This window comes from Cucumis melo, chromosome 12 (genome assembly GCF_025177605.1).
Source record: "Cucumis melo cultivar AY chromosome 12, USDA_Cmelo_AY_1.0, whole genome shotgun sequence".
Taxonomy (NCBI): Eukaryota; Viridiplantae; Streptophyta; class Magnoliopsida; order Cucurbitales; family Cucurbitaceae; genus Cucumis; species Cucumis melo.
Window position 1 is genome coordinate 1,620,227 of NC_066868.1, and position 23,848 is coordinate 1,644,074.

Here is a 23,848-nt window from a genome sequence, read left to right on the forward strand (position 1 = left end):
CAAATCATAAAACTAGACATAAACATATTCTAAACTAAACTCAAGTCAAAAGACATCAACATATCCATTTAATTGTGTCTTGGATTGTTCTAAAAGAATAAATTAAACAATCCATAAAATGAAATAAGGATAACAAGGAAAAAACAACCGTAAAATACCTTTAGATTTTTTAAATGGTTTATCTCGCACGTATATCACACATATCTCGCACATTCTAAATTTTCACTATTTATTTCAAAATGAAATTGGTATCCCTCCTAATCCATTTGGAGTGATTCTATGCATGTTTGGTAAGTCTCTTAGGCCCTCATGGTTTATCTCGCATGTATCTCGCACATTTCAAACTTTCACTATTTATTTCAAAATCAAATTGGTACACCTTCTAATCCATTTGAAGTGATTCTTTGCATGTTTAGTAAGTCTCTTAGGCCTTCATGGTTTATCTCGCACATATCTCACACGTATCTCGCACATTTCAAACTTTCACTATTTATTTCAAAATCAAATTGATACACCTCCTAATCCATTTGGAGTGATTCTTTGCATGCTTAGTAAGTCTTTTAGGCCCTCATGGTTTATCTCGCACATTTCTCGCACGTATCTCGCATACATCTTGCACATTCCAAACTTTCACCACGATCTTATGACATGTTTAGTAAGTCTCCTATGCAATTATATTTCATTTGTTTCTATTTTGTTCATGCTTCAATTACGACATCGTCTGACGGACCCGTGTACAAGATTAATCATTTCCATCATTTTTATGCCCTAGTAAGTTGTTTATTTCATTTAGAAAAGACTAATATTAAAGCCAAACTCAAACCGGATCAATTAACCTTATTTAGGAAAATAAAGTTTGGGCACCTTTTGGACCTAAATATTGTTTTTAATGGGCCACTCATCCACTACTTATTGTTAAGGGAGGTGGAAGATGAAGGAAAGGATTGTACTTTTGGTAGGAGAGAGTTTAACATCATAACGGGTCTATGGGGTATTAAAGAGGAGTCTATTTAGTTGGTTGGGAATAGTAGATTGTTGGAGAAGTTATTCAAAGATAAAGAGTGTATTTATGTAAGCGACTTAGAGGATATATTTTTGGAATACGAGGGTGACGATGATGATATGGTGAAATTAGCTTTGGTGTACTTTATAGAGCTATTTTTTGTTAGGAAAAAATAGGCGAACCAAAGTGGACCGGGATTTTTTCAAGATTGTTGATGATTGGAATACATTTAATAATTATGATTGGAGCAGGATTATTTTTGGATGCACGCTAAGTGCCTTAAAAAGAGCCTTGGACATGCAACATGCCAAGAGAAAGAAGAAATCAACTAAGACGTAATATACTCATTTGATGTTTAGAACTTGGAAGACATCTGTGCCGTTGCTTAGATTAGTATTCGTGATATTGATGTGACAAGTCAAGTATAAAAACTAACCATCTCATGGGTTGGCTTGTTGATAAATAAACAAAATATAATCCTAGTGACTAACTAAGAGGTCATTAGTTCAATTTGACCATATAACTATTAACTAACAACATGAATGATGTAATAAAAGACGTCGACAATGTTTTTTTTTATTTTAATGGGCGGAGGATAACAATGTTCTAGCCATATTTATAGTTGAAACTAAAATTGTGGTTGTATAAATGATAATCAATATGTCTTTCAATTTTTAATCATGTTCTAGTCGTCTTTTGTCATTCATCTAAACATAACTCTTTCAACATACATTTTTGTTGAAAATAAATTAATGTATAGATAGATTTACAGAGACAATGGATCAAGGGCGATGTTCTAGAGATGAAGATCTAAAGATGGAAATAAATTGAGAGGGAAGATCAACGATAATTGAGCCAATGGCCAACCAATAACCATCCATGGTATCATAAGACCAATTTGAGTAGATTGGGCATGACTTAGGATGGAATTCAAAAGACGAATGACGAACTTCAATAGAACCCATATGAGAACTTAAAGGAGAACCCATGATGGACCCGAAGATGTTAGTAGTCCATGAGAATTTAGGAGAATCCATGGAAGATCTCGTAGTATCACAAACAACCTTTGTCGAGAGAATAAGAGTACAATAGAGGTTTCAGTCCTACCATGGAATTTTTAACTATGAATGTTATACAAACTAATTTGAATTAATTAAAGAACTAATATCAATTGGTTAGTTCACACCGACTATTAAAAAAACAGAGTTCTCTCGATTTATTTCATAAAGATCAAAATTTTTAGTAAAATGATTTTTAGCTCAATCTAAGCACTTTAACTTTTGAAAGGTCAAATAAGTCAAACTTAACATCTATTTCTTTTTATTCTTATTTCCTTGCAAATTTTGATTGCTTCCCAACCTACCTATAAATGGCTAAAAAAATATTTCACAATTCACACAACCCAAACAACCCAAAGCTCAAGTTAATTTGTTAGATGTTTCATCAAATAGAGGAAGAATTGTATTTATAAAGTCCATTACAACTTGGGTAATTAGGGAATTCACATAGAATAGTCATACTATTCCTACATCATTCTATCCCCGCAAAAAGAAACTTCGTGTTGAGTTCTAAAAATAAAAGTAAACCAAACAAGGAATGAAATAAACTTGTTCAATAATATATGGTCAAACCAACTTCATTCGACTTGAGCAAAAATATTCAAATTAATTAAAGAAGCCCTCAAGAGATTGTGGGAAAAATAATTTTCGGTCATATGAAATCGTTAAGAATCTTAAAAAACAAAAGTTTGAGACATGTGGGTCGAGCAAAAAAAGTTGGGTTAAATATGGGTCGATCCACAACAACCTTTAAAAAGAAACACAAGTGTTTGAGACATTTGCTACTGTAAGTAAACATTCATAAAGTTACACATTGCAATATTCTTACTTTTAATATAATATAAGTATTTATTATAACAAATGATGAAGTTTAAGGCCCGTTTGAATTGACTTGAGAAAAAATATATTTTTTCAAATTAATTTTGATTGAAACTATTTTGATGAAAAATATCTAAAATGCATTTCAAATCCTATTTCGAGTGGTTGCTACATTGTATTTTCCCCCTAAAGTAACTATTTTTTCAAACTAAACTATCCAAAGTACAACGTTAGTCTAGTTTAATATAATCTCAAACTAAACTTATTTTTCAAACTAAACACTCAAAAACATATTCAAATTAAAAACTTAAAATTTAGTTAAATTAGATCAAATGCTCATAAGTGAGATTCATCCAATCTAAATTTAAACGGTGTAAATATTGTTTAGAATTGTATTTAAAATAAATTTTCAAAATTGGAGTATAATCCATGGTGGCCACTAATTAATTTCCTACAAGTTTTCTTGACATATATGTAGGGTTAGACGGGTTATGCAGTGAGATTAGTCGAAGTGTGCGTAAACTGACCCAGATAATCACATATAAAAATAATTGAGTATAGATTTGATAACCCAATGTTAATTTCATCAATTTAACCTTAAACCACAGTTACAGAAAAATCTCAAAATGTCGTCCAACCATTAAGCTAGATAGGGTATTTGTTGTCCAACCTTAAACCATCATGAGTTGGCTTGGTGATAAAAAAAAAAAAAACAAAACAAAGTTTCAGTGACTAACTAAAAGATCATGAGTTCAATTTGACTACATAGTTATTAATTAATAATGTGAATGATGTGGTAAAAGACATCGACAATGTTTTTTTTTTAATGGGACGAAGGATAACAATGGTTCTGGCCATATTTATAGTTGAAACTAAAAATGTGGTTGTATAAAGAATGATCAATACATCTTTCAATTTTTACAATCACGCTCCGGTTGTCTTTTGTCATTCATCTGAACATAACTCTTTCAACATACGTTTTTGTTGAAAACAAATTAATGTATGGATAGATTTACCGAGATGATGGGTCAAGAGAGATGTTCTAGAGATGAAGATCTAAGGATGGAGATAAATTGAGAGGGAAGATCAACGATAATTAAGCCAATGGCCAACCAATAACCATTTATGGTGTCAGAAGTCCAATTTGAGTAGATTGGATATGACCTACGAGGAAACTCAAAAGACCAATGATGAACTTTAATAGAACCCATATGAAAACTTAAAAGAGAATCCATGATGGACCTGAGGACCTTAGAAGTCCATGAGAATTTAGGAGGATCCATGAAAGACCTCATAGTATCACAAACAACCTTTGTCGAGAGAATAAGAGTACAATAGAGGTTTCAGTACTACCATAGAGTTTCTAACTAGGAATGTTATACAAACTAACTTGAATTAATTAAAGAACTAATATCAACCGACTAGTTATAGTAAAATGATTTTTAACTCAATCTAAGCACTTAAACTTCTCTTAAAGGTCAAATAAGCCAAACTTAACATCTATTTTTTTTTTTGTTTTTATTTCCTTGAAAAATTTGCTTGCTTCCCAACCTAACTATAAATGGCTAAAAAATATTTTACAATTAGTTTGTTAGATGTTTCATCAAAGAGAGGAAAACTTGTATTTATAAAGTCGGTTACAACTTGGTAATTAGGTAATTCACCTAGAATAATCATACTATTTCTACATCATTCTATCCCGCAAAAAGAAACTCCGTGTTAAGTTTTAAAAAGACAAGTAAAGCAAACAAGGAATGGAATAAACTCATCTAATAATATATGGTTAGACCAACTTCATTAGGCTTGAGTAAAAGTATTCAAATTAATTAAAGAAGCCCTCGAGAGTATGTGTGAAAATAATTTTGGGTCATTGGAAATTGTTAAGGTTCTTAAGAAACAAAGCTTTGAGACATGTGGGTCGAGCAAAATAAGTTGGGTCAAATATGGGTCTATAGATTCATAAAATTACGTTGCAATATTCTTACTTTTAATATAATATAAGTATTTATTATAACAAATGACGAAGTGAAGTTTAAGGCTGTTTCAATTGATTTGAGATTTTTTTAAAAAAAATTAATATCTATTGAATCTATTTCAATGAAAAATATCTAAAATGCATTTCAAATCCTATTTCGAGTGGTTGCATATCGTGTTTTTCCCTTAAAATAACTATTTTTTCAAACTAAACTATTCAAGTATAACGTTAGTCTAGCTTAATATAATAAACTTATTTTTCAAACTAAACATCCGAAAAACATATTTAAATTGAAAACTCAAAATCTAGTTAAATTATATCAAAGGCCCATAAACTAGATTTATTTTATTTTAAATATTTAAAATCTTAAAAATAGGATTTAACTCCACATTTAATATCTTTTAATTATTATCTTGGTTAGGGTATATATGAAAGATAAAATTAAGTTATTTTTAAATATAGTAAAATAAATCAAAATGTTTTTAAAATATAATAAAATATCAATAGACTATAATAAACTATTATTTATGTCTATCATGTTTTGTCATATTAGGATGTAAATATTTTGAAAATTATATTTTAAATTTGAGTATAATCTATGGTAGCCATGATTTAATTTTTTACACTTTTATTGATACCCAAATGGTATAGGATTAGGATGAGACCAACCATGATGAAGGATATAGAAAAATTGAGTATAAATTTAATATCCCAAAGTTAATTTCGTCGATTTAACCTTAAACCACAGTTACGGAAGAATCTCAAAACGCCGTCCAGCAGTTAAGTTGATAGGGCATTTGCCGCATTTCCACAAACGCCGTCAACAGGTCAAGGGGAACTTGGTATACCATTTCTACAGCCCACGGCCTAGTTTAGGGCTGAAGAGACTCATCTCTCTTGTTTTTCACCGCCATAGCTTTTTTCTTCGAAGTTCCTTCACTGCTTTCCTACCAAGCTCGAAGGAACCTTTTTTCCATTTCTAGCCATTTCCCTAATCTCAAATTGATTTCTTGATTTTCTTTCTTTGTATTCCCCCCTTCCATTTTGATGACTTGTTCGGTAATCCAAACCCTAACATTTTCTTGTTGATGACTTCCAATTTTCGGCTTCCGCAGTGTTGATGATTTTATAAGCGCTTGTCGAAATCTGAAATCCTGTTTATTGTTTCTTGGGGTACGAAATGGTTGCGTTTGAAATTTGTGTATGACTTTGTTTTTTGATCTTTGATCAGACCCTCTCATTTGATTGATTTTTGTGCTGTCAATCACTATTTTTATGCGTTCTTCGTCGCGTTATGTTCATTTACTCGTCTTCTGCACTGATTGGCTTCTTCATTCTGAAAATGTGGTTTGTAATTGATTGCAATCTTTAGTGTTTGTTCGTCTACAGCGGACACCAGTGGAGTTCATTTTCAAAGTTTGTGCTTAAGTGACTTTCATTATTATTTATCACATACGATCGATTGATTTATTTGTTTCTGGGTATTCATTGTCAATGTTGTACAACGAATTCTACTGATTTCTCATGGGAACTCAGGTTGATGCGCTAGGAATTACTGCAGGAAGCCAACTTCAGTATGGGGTTTGACAACGAGTGCATATTGAACATTCAGTCTCTTGCTGGGGAATATTTCTGTCCAGTTTGCCGCTTGCTTGTTTACCCACATGAAGCGTTGCAGTCACAGTGCACTCACTTATATTGCAAGCCTTGTTTAACGTATGTGGTTAGCACCACCAGGGCTTGTCCATATGACGGATACTTGGTTACAGAAGCCGATTCTAAGGTTATATCTGTTATTTATGTGGCCATGAACTCTCGTACTCGTGTTACCATCTATCTATACTGATGCACCCAATTTCACTACTTCTTGCAGCCACTGGTTGAATCAAATAAAACTCTTGCTGAGACCATCGGAAAAATAGCCGTTCATTGCCTGTATCATAGGAGTGGATGCACTTGGCAAGGGCCATTGTCTGATTGTGTAACTCATTGTTCTGGATGTGCTTTCGGTAATTCCCCTGTTTTATGCAATCGTTGTGGGATTCAACTTGTACACCGGCAAGTACAGGAGCACGCACAAACTTGTCCAGTGAGTGAAGTGTTGCTTTTGTTCAAATTATCTTCCAGCTTTGAGAACTAAAGATAGAAATATACGTATTTTTATTTTTATTCTTGTTTGTTGATTTTTGTTTATGTTGTTAAAATGGCAGGGTGTGCAGCAGCCTCAAGCACAACAAGCAGACGTTGCTCAAGGTACCACAGTCAGTGGGACGGCAGCTGCTACCGATCAAGCCCAGTCTTCTGGAATGGGAAAGTCTCAAGGTCAAGCCCAATCTTCACAGAGTGTAGGAGTCAGTGCTCCTGCACAGGATCCCAATCAGCAGGCTAACGCCACTTCCCAGGGTCCAGCTGTTGTTCAAGCTGCTTTGCCGACTTCAGAACAGTGGTATCAACAGCAGCAACAACAGTATCAACAGTACTACCAGCAGTATCCTGGATATGATTCTTATCAACAGCAGTACCAGAACTACTATCCTTACCAGCAGCAAGCTGGTGTACCTTATCAGCATTCGCAGCCATCCCATGCTCTTCCTTCACAAGTAGCCACTCAGCATCCATCTCAGGCGTACATTCAACCCCAGACTCAGCTGCAGCCGCAGCCACAGCCACAGCCACAGCCACAGCCACAGACACAGACACAGCCTCAGCCTCAGCCTCAACCCCAACCTCAAACCCAAGTTCCAGTCCATCACCAACCCCAACCCCAACCCCAAACCCAAACCCAGGCCCAACCTCAATCTCTATCACAGTCTCAACCATTATCTCAGCCACTTGGACAGTCTCAATTACATATGCATGCCCAAACACCTGCTGTTGGTCAATCTCAAAACCACGGACAGGTCAACCCTCAACAGCAGATTTATCATGCTGCAACCCTGCATTCTCAAATCCAACAGCAAGGACACCCACCTGCGCCTGGCCAAGCACAATCTCAACCTCACTCATATCCTCAAGTTCAGCCTACTTCGCAGCAAGCCGTACATATGCCCCAGTATCAGCAGTCTCATTCCCAGGCTCAGATTCAGCAACAGGTGCATCCTCCTTTCCATCCGCCTCACCATTCTGTTTCTCAGCCACCATCCCAGTCACAAGCCACCGCTCAACACCATTCTCAGCTTCCTAACCCACAGATCAATCAATCTCTATCCTTGACGCCTAATGCACAACCCCAAACGCAAAATCCACCAACATATGCTGCAACAGGCTATCCTTCTTATCCCCAGCCACAACATCACCAGCAAATGCAGTTGGGAGTTCCTCAGAATGTCCCATCGGCACCGCAAGGTGGGGCCCACCAACAATCCCAACCGCTAGTTCAAATTCAGTCTCAATTGCCCCAACCACCTCCCATGCGCCCATCCCAACCACCTCTGTACCAAAACCAGCAACAACCACCAATATTGCCGTCCTCCAATCAGGTTCAAAATGTTTCCTCTGCTCAACAACTACATATACACTCCCATGCTCAACAACCTGGAGGCCCTGGACAGGCAGCCAACCAGCGTCCTGTCATGCAGCTAGTGCAACAGTCTACATCCCAGCAAGTTGTGCATCAACACCAGCATTTTGGACAGCAAGGGCAGTTTATACAGCATCAACTGCATATGACACCTCAAATGCGTCTACCTGGACCTCCAAATTCTTTGTCTCAACATAATCATGCCTATGCGCACTTGCAGCACAATGCCAATCTACCTCATGGCATGCAACACAATTCTTCTCAAAGTTCCGAAGGAAGGCCTTTATTGCCTAACCAAGGAGCACAATCTATTCCTTATTCACAGTCCATGGTTGGTGTTCCAGTAAGAGCAATACAGCCTGGTGCTAACCAGCCTACTATAAAACAGGGACCCACATTTGGTAAAAATAGTAACCAGGTGCAGTTGCCGGATGGATTTGGTGAACGCAAATTAGAAAAAGGCCTAGATGGGCGAGAGAGTGGATCATCTTCTCAAAAGGATGCCAAAAGAGCTGCAAATCATTTGGATGTGTCATCTACTATGGGGGCAAATGCTGGTGGGTTGAAGACTGAAAAATCCGAAGCTGATAAAGGTAGATATGCTATTGGGGACAAATCTATTCATGCTGATACATCTACTGAACGTACTCCACAAAATGGAGCGATGGACTCTAATTTACATGTAGGTGACAGTGGTAAGACCAAGCAGGTTGAGCTAAAGATAAAGACAGAAGCAACAGAAGGTACTTTTGATCATCCAAGCAATGATAAGTTGGGGGAAGTTAGTATTCAGGACCAGAAAGATCTTGGCACTGAACCTAAGAAAATGGAGGATCTTGTTATTGAGAATAAAGGAAATCAGGAAGAATTTAATATCTCATCACAAGACACTGAACTACGTGAAGAACAAAGCAAGAGGATGCAGAATGACACTAGTGGAACTCCACACCCTCCCTCTGGTACAAATGAGGGCCAACAAGGTGCCACTACTACATCATCTTTAATACTTGGTAGCCCTGGCATGTTGAATCAACATGGCTATCAAGATAAAATTCCACCTCAAACTGGGGGCACTCAAATTGGCGCAGCAGTGACTTCTCATCCAGCTTCTCTAGTTGCTCACACAAGACATCAGACACCACCCAGTAGTTATGTGTCATCTGCACTTCAACAAGGTGTGGCAGCACCGTCATTACCAGGACCTCCTCCAGGACCTTATCATCAAGCACAATTTTCAAATAATCCGTCCATGCAAGTTAGGCCACGGGCCCCTGGCTTGGTGGTTCATCCTGGACAACCTTTCAATCCATCTGAACCATTTCATCCGGGTGGCATTCCAGAATCTGGTTCTGCCTCATCTTTTGGTAGAGGGCTAGGTCAGTATGGTCCTCAGCAAGCTTTGGAGCGATCCATTGGTTCTCAAGCAACCTATAGTCTAAGCCAACCATCTGCTTCTCAAGGGGGTTCGAAGATGTCTCTAGGTGATCCAGTTGGAGCGCACTTCCGTTCAAAGCTTCCTGGGGCTTTTGATTCAAGGGAACTGTTGCATGCTCCTGAAGCTCAAATTGGTGTTCAGCGCCCCATTCATCCTTTGGAGGCTGAGATATTTTCAAATCAAAGGCCAAGACTTGATTCTCATCTTCCTGGGACCAGGGAACATCATCCACCACATCTCACTGGGATTCCTCCTAATGTGTTGCCTTTGAATGGTGCCCCTGGTCCTGATTCCTCTTCCAAACTTGGCTTGAGGGACGAAAGATTCAAACTGATGCATGAAGAACAGTTGAATCCCTTTCCGCTGGATACAGTTCGTCGTCCTATTAATCAGACAGATGCTGAAGATATTCTCAGGCAATTTCCCCGGCCTTCTCATTTGGAATCTGAACTTGCTCAGAGAATTGGGAATTACTCTTTGAGACCTTTTGACAGGGGTGTGCATGGGCAAAATTTTGATACTGGCTTAACCATTGATGGTGCAGCTGCTTCAAGAGTTTTGCCTCCTCGTCATATAGGTGGTGCATTACATCCTACAGATGCTGAGAGACCAATTGCTTTCTATGAAGATCCTACTGGACCAGCAGATCGAGCTCGTGGCCATTCTGACTTTCCTGCACCAGGAGGTTATGGCAGGCGTTTTGTAGATGGATTTGGTCCAAGAAGTCCTCTGCATGAATATCATGGACGTGGGTTTGGAGGTCGTGGGTTTACGGGTGTTGAGGAAATTGATGGTCAAGACTTCCCTCGTCATTTTGGTGATCCACTTTCATTTCGTGAGTCTAGATTTCCTATTTTTCGAAGCCATCTGCAAAGAGGTGATTTTGAGAGCCCCGGTAATTTTAGGATGAGTGAACATCTGAGAACTGGTGACTTAATTGGACAAGATAGACATTTTGGACCTCGAAGCTTGCCTGGGCATTTACGCTTGGGTGAGCTGACTGCTTTTGGTTCTCATCCTGGTCATTCTCGGATAGGAGATCTATCTGTGCTTGGTAACTTTGAGCCATTTGGTGGAGGGCATAGGCCAAATCATCCTCGGCTTGGTGAACCAGGGTTTAGAAGCAGTTTTTCTCGTCAGGGGCTTGCAGATGATGGGAGATTTTTTGCAGTTAAGTTTCATGTTATAATTTGTTATTTCTTTCTGCATTTCTATTTCTATCCTTTGTTTTCTGAAAATGAAAATTTTCAGGGAGACGTTGAATCTTTTGATAACTCAAGGAAGAGGAAACCAACCAGCATGGGATGGTGTAGGATTTGCAAAGTTGATTGCGAAACAGTTGAAGGCTTGGAACTACATTCACAAACTAGAGAGCACCAGAAGATGGCTATGGATATGGTGCAGAGCATCAAACAAAATGCAAAGAAACATAAAGTGTAAGTTTGACGTCCTTTTGGTATAATTGCTGCTGTCTTATTCTTCTGAGTTCATGTTAATTGTAATTTGATGTATATTACTTCCTTGTAGAACTTCAAATGATCATTCCTCCGAGGATGGCAAATCAAAGAATGTTGGTCTTGAGAGCCGCGGGAAAAAGCATTAAATTTGCAACTCTTCTCACACTCATGGACTTCGTTTTACAGGGGCCAATTTTGTTTCCTTGGTCTTGTTGCATCTAGTGATATAGGTGATTCCCCATCTATACTTCTTTTCTTAATTTGGGTGGTTTATTCTAGTTTTGTTATTTCAGGGTTGATCTGCCATGTTTGGAGATGATTTTTGAGGATGAAGTTCGCTGGCAGTTAAGTTTGTTGGTTTTATCTATAGGTTATATATTTGGTTCTGGGATGGGTTCATGTTGACATCAACATTATGTTGTAGAAGTTTAGTATATGACTATCACTTCATTGTGTGGCATGTTCTTTCCATCCTCCTCCTTTAAATGCCATTTCATCTAAATCCATGGTGTTCCTTTTATCAACATTCGTGGAAACATAATATGTTTTTCACGTAGGTTTTGTTTTCAGTGCTGAAATGAAATAATGTTGTCTCCTATAAAAAAAGATATATCCTAGCAAAAGAAGCTAAATAAAGTTGTCCGGACCCTTTAGCATTAGGGTAGGCGATTCTTGTTGTCTGGGAGAGTCCTTAAATGAGTACCTGAACTGGCTATGCTTGGTACAACTCATGTCTTGCATCATTGTAAGCCAAGTATATCTTGTTCAATGTTAAAAAAAAGGTATACCTTGTTCAGACCAATTTTTCACTAGAAAAGCGCTTCCAATAATGTACTTCATTTTTATTTTTATTTTTTTTATTAATTGGTGGGAAAGAAAAACTAGGGAGGGTAAAAGCTGAAATACCTTCATAATAGATTAGACATCTTTGCGTTTAGTTAATCTGAGTGGCATAGGAGCTATATACCAATTGGCAAGCCCCTGAGTACTGTTTGAACTTATTGTAAGCGTAAGCATGTTTCTAAACTGTATCACTTTGACCAGTTTTCTTTTGTTTATTTGTTGGGGTGGCCAATTCTAAGTTTAAGTTCTGTTTGTGACAGAGAGTTGGTTATTATAGTCCTAGGTTATTATAGTTGGGTTATAATAGTTTGTGTTTGAGGTGTAGCCTATTTTAGTTTGGGTATAATAGATGTAAACTATTTTAGTTTGAGATGAAAATAGTGAACACAGTAGTAAAAAAAAAAATGATGAATGTAAAATAGTAAAAACAGTAGGAAATGGTAAATAATATAGCAAATGACGAGTTTTGAAATAGTGTTAGACTGTAACTAATTGAGGAGTACAAATTAGTATTTACTATGGCAAGAGGTGGTTTTTATAATCTTTGGATAATACTTGCCCCAAACACCCTCATATATATTAAGATAAGATACGAGTTTCTTTTGAAACTGTGAGCACTGACCCTTAACGTATGCACTACTCTGTTTTAGTGGATTAGATCTGAGTGAGGTGTGAATGGAAAGAAATTCAGCAACAGGAACTGTTTCCTTTGTGAACACAGTAGTAAAGACAAAAAAATGATGAATGGAAAATAGTAAAAACAGTAGGAAATGGTAAATAATTTAGCAAATGACGAATTTTGAAATAGTGTTGACTGTAACTAATTGAGGTGTACAAATTAGTATTTATTATGGCAAGAGGTGGTTCTTATAATCTTGGATAATATTTTCCCCAAACACCCTCATATATATTAAGATAAGATACGAGTTTCTTTTGAAACTGTGAGCACCGACCCTTGACATATGCACTACTCTGTTTTAGTGGATTAGATCTGAGTGAGGTATGAATGGAAAGAAATTCAGCAACAGGAACTGTTTCTTTTGTGAGAGTCATATGTTTAGAAAACGATTGGAGGCAGATACACAAGAAGGTTTTTTTTTCCTCCTTTTTTGGTGGTTTTTTTTCTGAAAAGAAATAATGTATTGGTCAAAAGATGGCCTACAATTTAAGGGCCTGGATTTCAAAGCCCTCCCGAAGACTACAAAAGAAGGCCTTTCAGCTAGTTATTAATGATCCTGAGAAGATGATCATTACAACAGTATTTTTTAGGGTTAGAACACCCTCAAGTAGTTGTTTTCTGTAAACTACTGCATAAAGACTCCAACTAACTCGACCTGTCTTAAAAAGTCCTATGGTTTCTTTCCTTCCAAATATGTGGAAGGAGGACTCTTAACTGCAGAACTCTAGACCTTTGCTTTTCCTTTGAAAAACAGACCCCCTAGAAGTCATATAACTATCATGTTTTCATTATTAATGACAAATCAAAACGTTTTTACGTAAAGAGAGATTCATATATAATTGTTTAACGAAGTTGTTCAGAACGACATACGAAGAGAAGCTTGCTATAGGAAGTGTGTTAATCTTGCAATACTTATTGGACTATCAGTGGCTTCTTATATATAGAATGAACTATAGCTGACAGTCAATTGGCGTTTCAAAAGAAGGATGATACTTTTCTTTTGTTAGTTATTGTAGGATTTTTGGAATGAGCATGTGTAAGATTTCGTTGTTGAAATTCTTTACCATTACCAATTTTATGTTCTTATTGAAGATCTGATCATTATTCCATTTTAACTTTTAAGCTTCCACGGTCAATATTTAGAGTTGATTTTCTATTTTCTATTTTTTGGTGAAATTTGTTTTTCATAATAGATCTTTCAATTCAACCTGTACTTTCCTGGGCGAAGCAGACTACTACCAAAATGCTGAAAGTTCAGTGGGAAGGGTTAGCAAGTCATCTTTGTTTGAGGTGGTAAGAATGTGTTTGATGTAAAGATGCATTAGTTGGAAATCACTTTGCTGTGTCTCTATTCATTAATCTTGCACTGATGGTTGTTTCTTGCCCTGTACTCTTTTGACGTTAAAGTCATAAAACTTAGGCTCCACTCACAAATTTTCATTATTAGGGGAGGAACCTCCTCCTCCTCCTCCTCTTCCTCTCTCTCTCTCTCTATTCTTAGATCTTCCTTTTTTTTGTGATAGAAAAATGAAATACATTACCCTAATAGTGCATAGAGTGAGGGGTGTAAACCAAAAAGCAATGAAATGGATGTCATCTTAGTTCTGGAAGTGCACCCTAGGAATAAGATAAAGTTCTACACTAATCCCCATATTTCTTTGAATCCATGGCCGTGTACTAAAAACTTGTTTGGTTTCTTATTAACCAAACAGACAGATGTATGACATAGATTTCACTTTATTAGTAGAGTGGGAAAGGACGTCATAAAGCAATTGCTAATTTGCAAAAATCTTAAGCACCAGCTGATTCTTTCTCTTACAGATATAATTTTTGTGGAAGCAGCGAATCTTTTATCTGTATTGATTTAGTGAAAAGGTACAACCAAAATCTATTTATTCCCTATTGGAGTTTACAAGAAAACCCACTCCAATACTTGATATAACTGCAGAGGGAGCGCTATTATATTGAGAACTATGAAATGCACTGTCAACAAATGATAGCCAGCAGAATTCTGGAACCTCTTGCCAGGCCAGCCCAAATTTATTTGCCATAAACAACCTTCCAAATCTTTTTAACCATAGTCCTTCATTCACCACATTTAGATACGTGTCTTTCTTTTCCTTTTTGTCTGTCTCTTGTCTTTTGCTTCTCCTCCTCCTCTTTATCCCTCCCAAGTCTGTGGAACTGACTTTTTCTTCTTCCTCTCTTTTCTTGTGATTCCTTTGGTTTCATGCCAACCAAAGAACAATTCAGGTATTTGGTATATACCTTTTGTATCATTCAAATTAAAAAATAATTTCCCGGGGGATTCTTATTTCTAGTTTGTTTTGATGCTCGCTAAAAATTTGCTGAGATGATAATTAAATTTATAAAAACAACAAGATAATGGGGAGAGGCAGAGAATGTAAAGAGAAATAGTATATGGGAGCGAGACTATGTTGTAATTGGTGTGAGAAAGTTCTATGTTGCGACAAGATAAAGTTCAGAGGGAAAATGCTGAGAGTTTGCCACGAGAAGTTAATGAGAGAAGAGAAGGCTTGTGAAGAGAGATTAGTGAGAAAAAGTGTATAAGAAGGAAGGTAGGGATGGAAACTAAGGAGAGAAAAATGTGTATAGAACATTATCAAGGAATAATATGAGTCAGGGGGATTGTGTAAACCAAAAACACTTGATTAAAGCACCAATGATTTATTATTTTGTGAAGCACTTCTAAGTTTGCATTTGATGTTTTGATTGGTGCTTTCAAATTGTATTTATAAAGCCCAACTTTTGAGGGAGGAAGCACATTTAAGTTTAACTAAGTACTATCGTCATGGTGAAAAGCACTCCCAGTATGGATCCTTCACCCATATTTTCCAGCATTTAAGTATCTTTAAGCTCTTTGAGTTTCAAGTTGGTCAGTTTCCTTTTTTTTCTCCAACTTTCAAGCCTTAATTTGTTCACCGTAGTGTTCACTTACTGTTTTTAGCTTAAGGTTCTATCACATAAATTAGGAAGTGTAGCCCTAGGGAATTGATTGTCGATCCAGGCTTCTTCCCATGGATCTGCTTTCCATATCCTACTTCAGTCTAGGGGTGTAAACGGGTTGGGTTGGGGGACATTTCCAACCCAACCTATATTTTCGGGTTGGTTGGGTTGGCAACCCAAATAATATTTCCAACCCAACCCAACCCTTAAAATATGGGTTGGGTTGTACAGATTTTGCAAAAGAGAGTAGGATTTCTGGATTCAACTTTTCCTTTTCTAATGTCATCATTCCACTCTTAGTGAAAACACAGAAAATCTACTAAAAATGTAGATCTACTAAATTTTTAATGAAGAAAAAGCTCAAAATAAATAATCACTAACATTCAGAAGTCGGAGATTGAGAAGGAGATGGTGAACACCATAAATGAGAGGCCGGTGGTGAACTTCGAAGATGAGAGGCCGAGACGAGGCGTGAAAAGAGATGAGGTACAATGTGAAGATTTTGAGAGATGAGAAGGAGATGGCTAATCAGAGAGATGAGGCACGATGTGAAGAGTCTAAGAGATGAGAAGGAGACGGTGAGTAAGAGAGATGAGGTGCGGTGTGAAGAGTCTGAGAAATGAGAAGGAGATGGTGAGTCAGAGAGACGTGGCGCGGCGTGAAGAGTCTGAAAGTGAGAAGGAGTCGATGAGTCAGGGAGACGTGGCATTGCGTGAAGAGTCTGAGAGTGAGAGATGTGAAGGACTGAAGGAGACGGTGAGACTGAGAGAGATAAGGGCAGAGTAACCTAGTTCTTTATAATAATAAATTAATAATAATAAATAAATAAATAAATTAATTAATTAATTAATTCGAGTTGGGTTGGGCTGAACCGAACTTTTCAAACCCACCCCAACCCTTATAATATGGGTTGGGTAGTTCGGGTTATTTGAGTTGTCAGGTTACTCTTACACCCCAACTTCGGTCCGACAATGGTTTGAGATACTTCCTTTATGTTTAACAATATTTCTTATTTGGAAGGTTAAGGTAATAGTGGAAGTTCGTTTTGGGTGGAATAACTTATTATTGTGGAGTGTTTCTTTGACAAATTTTCTTGTTTTATAGTGGGTGATGGAAGGTGGACTGATTTTTAGGAAGTTATTTGGTAAGAAACTAAGGGAGCGTTTCGGGCAAGTAGTTATTATAGTTGGGTTATCCTAGTTTGTGTTTGAGATGTGGATTATTTTAGTTTGGGTTATCATAATATGTGTATGAGGTGTAAACTATTTTAGTTTGAGAAGAGAATAGTAAACACTGTAGCAAAAGTTAGGTAAAATAGTAAAAACTGTGACAAATGGGGGGACTTTGAAATAGTGTTGATTGTAGTCAATTGGAGACTTTTAAATAGTATTTACCGTAATGAGAGGTGGTTGTTATAGTCTTTAGGATAATTCTTGTCCCGAATGCTCCCAAAACATTTTCTACATTTACAAATCTTTAGATGGTTTCTAGCATTCTTTGTTTAATTTATAAGGGTTTGGATAGAATAATGAAGTCTTAAGTTTGTTACCAGAAGAAATCTTCCAGTGGAAATTCAGGAATTCAGTTCCTTGCTTTGCTGGAAGGTTTACCAGATTTCGAATAGTATATCTGAAGCAAAGGAGTATTTCTGGTGTTTTCTGTAAGAGTACTAGTTAGGGATATTAGCATGGTATTGGGTAGAGGGCATAATGGTAGTGAATAAGGGTAATTAGTTAGGGAGCAAGTGTATTTGGTTATACATATAGGGGAGGGGATTGGAGGGATGATGGAGAATTGTTGAGTGACCTAGAAAGATTCCAAGTGCCTTTTTACGCGGGCTATCTTCTAGTTTCATCTTTATATCTCAATACCAAGAGTGTCTGTGGGTTGGAATGGATTGGGTTGGAAGTCCAATCCAATTGTTTGAGTTGTAAATTTCTTTCAACCAACCAACCTTTATTAAAAAATGAACCAAACTTAACAGAACCTTGAAACATTTAGGTTGGGTTGGTTCTAGTTAATCAGGTCATTTTTTAAAAAAAATTATTCTAGGAAGAAGTAAAATGTTAGTACATAAAAAGTTGATTTAATTATTTTCATATATTGAATTAAGATTAAAAGTTCAACTTCACATATAATGAAAAGTTTCTTTCCGAAGTGCTAAAAAACTATTTATAGGAATTGTTGGAGAATAAATTATCTGAAAAATAATAAATTTAATAAAACTAAAATAAATTTATGAATATATAATCGTATCATAAGTATAAAAAAAAATACATTTTAGAAGTAATAATAAGTTCAGATTGGTTCGAGTTATTTTATGTGAACCTATGAAACATCCCAATCCATAAACATTTCATTTATTTGAACCAAAACCAACACAAACGAGTTGATAACCCAACACAAGTTGTGTAGGTTGGGTTGATCTTTTGTTGGGTCATTGGGTTTTTTGAAACCTTAATTTATATTCTTGTTAGGAAGTATCCTAACATTTTCTTGTGCTTTCCTTAGTCGTCACTAAGCTTTTTGGCTTTCTCTTGTTATCCTAGTTTTTGTGCAAATGTTTGGTGGAAGCAGTGTTTTTAAATGCCCAAAGTGCAGTAAGGGCGCAATGACCTTTTGGAGCTTAGGCGCAAGTCACACAAGAAGTGCAGGTCTTTTTTTTTTTTTTGTTGTGATGTGCACTACATATGAAAATATTATATTAAAAAGAGAGGATAGTTGAAGAGGAAATATTGGAAAGAAGGCCCCCTAGGCTTAGTAAACTTGATTCTTTTAGTTCTTTTAGAAGGAAAACCCTGAATTATTATTGTTTTTTAAAAATAATGAAAAAAGCTCCTTATTTTGTGAGCCTCGCCTTTCTAAGGTGGGGCACAAGACTTGTGCCTTGAGCCTAGGTGCCTGCTTGAGAGGGCTTTTTAAAACACCGGTGGAAGTCTAAAAATCCCAATTAGTTCATTGTGTTTATTTGGATCTTGCTAAAGGGTAAACAATGCTAAAATTTTATTTATTTTTTATTATTTGATAGAAACAATTGTTTTCATTGAGGAGAAAGAAAAAAAGAATCCAAGGCATACAAGAAAAAAGAAAACAAGCCCACAAAAATGCCCCTAAATTGTGAGTTTCCAACTAGGAGAGATCTAAAAAGTAATCACAAAAACGGACGAAATTTATTAATGGAAGTCATTTTGCTTGCATTAGAAGCAGCTGTTCGTATGCAGTTTATGAAAGCCAAAAGGAAGTGAAGATCAAAACCATATCTTATGTTGATTGGTTGTTATTTTGGAAATCTGGCGCACCTTTTGTAATTCTTTTTGAGTATTTGTTGAGGTTTTTTTGGCAAACGTTCCATGAACCTTGCAATATCATTTAGAGAAGTGAAGTTCAAGAGTTTTTAGTGAAACACATCTTCTCGTGGTTTGTATAAATATTGCATCCAGACCTTATTGATTAGCTTCCTCAAGAAACTGCCTAATCCGTCTTACGCAAGGCCATTACTCCATTTGCTCAAATGCCCAATTGTTGCTCTCCGCTATTTCTTAGTATTGGCACCCGTCGATTTGTAGCTGATTGCCTGCGCATGGGAAAAATAGATGTGATAGGTTTGGAAAATGTTAGAACAGCTTTTTGTAGTGCCAATTTTAAACTTTTGGAAAGGTATCTTGTGACTTTACAGCTTGCATGTCTCTCTTTCTGTTTGTTTTTTTAAGAAAGAAGTCCTTTACTTATGTTCGCCTAAACAAGATGAAGTTAAGACACTCATTTCAGGATGAGCCTCTACTACCTCCGTCGTGGGACGAAGCTAGTGATTTTTTCTCTAAATGAGTACTTTGTAGCTGAAGTGAAACCTTGAATTTGGATACATTTACACCATGATGACATTGACATTTTTTTATTAGAATGGGGAAAATATATTACCCAACAAATAGGGGCAGGAGAAGAGAGCTCCTCCTCCTGAAGAGAACTTTCTTTCCTGTAGTTTGGTTACTATTTTTGCTTGTACGTGGTTTTCTAACCCAAATTTATACCAGCTGGGCTTCTTTTTTGTAATTTTTTTTTTGTGTGGGGGTACTTCATTTCCTCTTCCTTCTGTATCGCTCTTTGTGATAATGAAAGTTATGTTTCTTATTAAAAGGAAAAAAAAACCCTCCAATACAGAAGATCAACGAAATAGGGAATCAGAATTATAAAATAAAATTCCAAAAAGTAGTAAAAGGGGTAAACTCATCATCAAAATATTCTTTTGTTTCTTTCAAGCCAAGTACCCCAAATCAAAGCCCTAATGGCAACACCCGATAAGCAAAATATTATTCCCTTTGACCTCAGGCTCTTAGGCATGGTTATGGTTAGTGGCCACCGTGAGGGACTTTATTTGTTTATTTATTTATGTATTTATGTATTTTTAGAATATTGTTATCAAATACTTTTGCGTGGGTTGGTCTGAGTTTCTTGACCATGGGCTGTAGGCTGTTTGATTTACCTCAGTTTTTGGGTAAACTTGTAGTCGAGCCATATGTTTATCGAAGGAAACAAAACAATGGAAGCTGAAGCACCCAGCAGTTGTAATTGTGACCATGCCTACCAAATCACATATACGGTTTGGTAAGTTAGGTTAATTGTTCACCACTTATTGAATTAAGGCGCTTGAGGATGCTATGAAGGTGGGTCTGGTGTAAAAGAGTTAATTAGTACATAAAGAGTTAATTAATAAAGGCACTGTCAATTGGTTGGGCTGCTCACTGCTGTGCTGTCAACAACTGAACTGTGTGCATGACACCGATCGACTTGGCAAGGATGTGCGTCGTTGCCATCGATGGGATTGTTATGGATCTTGAGAGTTCTACTTCAAACTTCAATCAACGACAGAAATGCCCAAATCAAGTGTGGACCATGGACTATATGATATGTGATTCCATTGCAGCTAGTGCTTTTTTCTAAATAATGTTGATTGATGAAAATTGAAGTTGGAATTCTTAAATTGAATTAGAATTATGAAATAAAAGAAAAATACCATGTTTTATGGATTTGGGATTAACCATTCCAATTCAGTTGCTTCCTTGAGTGGCTAAATCTAAATACTAACTAAATACAGTAAATATACTAGGTAGGAAACAAACTAAAAAGAAAGGAAAGAAGATTATCCTCCAATCGGTTGACTTAGGCGATGCTTGGTGTGCCACTCCTAAATGGAATTAACCGATTAGCTTTAGTTGTGCCGTACTTCAAGCCCCAACTTACTGCTTGTGAGCCTAATTGGAATCTAACCATCGAGCATTTCAGATGGTTTTTCTGGTTCTGCTTGTTCCCCTTGATTGACCAGTAGTAACCTTTCTGCATGATTTTTATTAGATTTTCTACTCTTTCATTGGGATTGGGGGGGTGGGGGTGGGGGTGTTTGGGGTTTAAATCATATTTTCGTTAATTTTCACATGAATACAACCAACTTTATATCTTCTTTGGTTAAAATGTCTGTAAGTTTACATTATACTTATACCTGGCAAGTTTGTGTTTTGGTTGCTACGATTCACCACAGTTTTTATTTATTTATTGAAGTTGTGCTTTCATTATAAGCAGGTGTTTTAATTTGTTTCTAGTGGAATAAGTTAATTTTCTGGGCTAGAAATAAAATTGCGAACTATTTGTTTGTAACATCTTTTTAAAGATTTCAGGTAGTAGAAAACTATATAGGATAGGGATTTTGACATTGGCTTTGAACCTTGAGAAGGCATGAATGGTAGTTGAAAAATCCTAGGCATTACAGAGGATTGGTCGTGGATCAAAACCAATAAAGAATTTTCAATTTGCTTTGAAGCCAAAACGCCAAATTATACTCTTTTGTACACATATCAGCTTTAGTAGAGTGTTTTTTTTAAAAAATTAAATAAAAAAATTTGTAGATAGAATACTTTGGCGACAACCCTTTTGCAATTAGGACTAGTTTGAGATTTTAATACTATTTTTACTAAGTATCTTCAATTAGCCTTTTCATTTCATTGATTTGCATTAGATTCGAACTCAAAAGAACTGGGTTGCAGAAGGAATAGGGAAAAAAGACCCTCCAAAAAAACCCAGAACTTGGTCAAGAATTTTGTCATAGATTTTAGAGAGTTCACATAAAACAAGGAGTTTTGATACTTCATAAAAATGTGAAAAAAGAAAAGTAGATGAAATTGAACCAAAGCTACATTCAACCTGTAAAACAAAATTTGGAGGAAAGTTAATTGTGAACTTTGACGAGAGAAAATGGGAGATTCGTGATATGTATTATTTATTATTTGTATGATTATTATGGACTAACTGTTTTAACATATTTGATTTTAATGAATTAGTAGGTGGCTATAAAATCATCTCTGCACTCTTCAATCTCGGTGTCGCTGCCCTTGCTTTCTTTTTCTTTTTTGTAATCTTGGAGTCCATTTCGGACCTTTTTTGGGACCATGTCTCGGACTTATTTTCTAATAATCCTGTAATAAACCATTACCCCTCTTTTCGTAATTAAATTTTCTTCCATATGCTTTCCTCCCTTAATTTTGTGGTGGATTTGTTTTTTATTTTTCAAAGGATATCCCTAGATGTATAATGATCGGTGTGCATGGCAAATTTTGTTGACATTTCTGTCATTGGTTCACATTTTTTGCTGTCCTTTTGCTTGTCCATCAGATTCGTGCAATTATTTTTGACATTTTAGAGTTGAAAAGAGTTGGATCTTGAATCCTTGATAATCTCTGTGTCCAATTATTGAAATTGAGAGAACGAATGAATTTTTTTACTACTCCTAATGTGAACACTACAATAATGGTAAGTTTTTGTAACTTTTTTTCAAAAATCAATTTCTTAACTTATTTAAAAAATATAACGTGTAAATATGTATCTCTCTCTTATATATATATATATATATATATATATATATATATATATATATATATATATATATATATATATATATATATTGACTTTTGGATTTTGTAAAATTTAGAAAAATATACATCAACCTTGTGAAAAGTTTCCATTATCAAGATTAATATTTAAATTCACCTTTTAACTCGTCATGAATTCAAAAATAGTCACTAATGTGAACTCATTAATGAGCGGCGTGACAACCTTCTTGATGTGTTGCTCCATTCTAATTTATATCATTTTTGTACTATATCTTTCTTGTAAGAAACGGTTTAGACAAAGGCATCAACTTGACCAAAATCTACTTGAAGCTATCGATCGTGTGAAAGGAGAGACAAAATTTCCTAGTTCTTATAAATTAACTGAAAAAAATCAATTCTCACTTTTGTAGGGTCATCAATTGTTTGTTCTTCTATAATTTAAAGTTGGGTATAACTACAAGCGTCCTTTTTATGTTCATATAAAACTTTCTTGTTTTCTTATGTTTTCTTAGGCTTAGATAAAAAGATTAGTGCATGGATATTTGAAGTTATGCTAAATAACAAACCTATTAAAGATTAGTGCATGGTTTATTTATGGGATATTTGTGTAATATTGTTGAATATTACCACAATTATATATCAAAGAACCCATTTAATTTGTATAAAATGAGAAGCAATAAATTGTCTATAACAAAAATAATGCCACTAAATGATAGCTTTTGAAAAAAATTTGACTTTCCAAGACAGACAGTTTGCCCCTAATAATTTTTTTTTTGTTTCTTTGCCAATTGTCCCAACTGTGCTCTCTCTTTTACCCTTCTGACCTAAATAACTAAACATTTGCCCCCACACTTTTATTATTTGTTCCTCCAAAAATTCAATTGCAATTTATTTCTCCAAAGATTGTTTGACACTTAATAAACAGATAAGGAGTAGTATAAACTCAACGGGTAAGACACATATTCTTTGATCTCGAATCTTTAACTAAATTTTCGGATTGAAAACTTGAAACTATAAAAAGAAAGAACAAGGGCCATTTTAAAGATTTGGAAAGTTACGGGACTTCTCTCTCTAATCTCTGTTTATAAAGATTTCTAACTCAAATGTAAAAAGAGTCTAAAAAGAAATGTATATACAAAATAACATAAATGTTTAAATGATTTTAAATTTCAATAAATGTGATCTTTTGAAGGTAATGGTAGATAAAAAAGTTA

The 23,848-nt window shown here is 35.7% G+C and overlaps 1 protein-coding gene across 15 annotated transcripts; it reads left to right on the plus strand.

The window, feature by feature from the left end:
- Window positions 1–5,682: 5,682 nt before the first annotated feature.
- On the plus strand, window positions 5,683–22,268 carry LOC103497105 (uncharacterized). Of its 15 annotated transcripts, none has more exons than XR_007816074.1 (8): window positions 5,683–6,028; window positions 6,392–6,638; window positions 6,729–6,944; window positions 7,066–10,992; window positions 11,062–11,246; window positions 11,338–11,611; window positions 13,983–18,410; window positions 18,785–22,268. XR_007816074.1 is itself a non-coding variant. In XM_051080394.1 (6 exons), the coding sequence occupies exons 2-6, from the start codon at window positions 6,432–6,434 to the stop codon at window positions 11,411–11,413; spliced, it is 4,611 nt and encodes a 1,536-aa protein (XP_050936351.1). In that variant the 5' UTR covers window positions 5,683–6,028; window positions 6,392–6,431; the 3' UTR covers window positions 11,414–11,727. The 15 variants fall into 15 exon arrangements, 3 of the variants coding, with proteins under 3 accessions (XP_050936351.1, XP_050936352.1, XP_008457409.2); XR_007816075.1 differs by having other exon boundaries at window positions 20,223–22,268; XR_007816076.1 differs by having other exon boundaries at window positions 13,983–14,082; window positions 20,223–22,268.
- The last annotated feature ends 1,580 nt before the right edge of the window (window positions 22,269–23,848 follow it).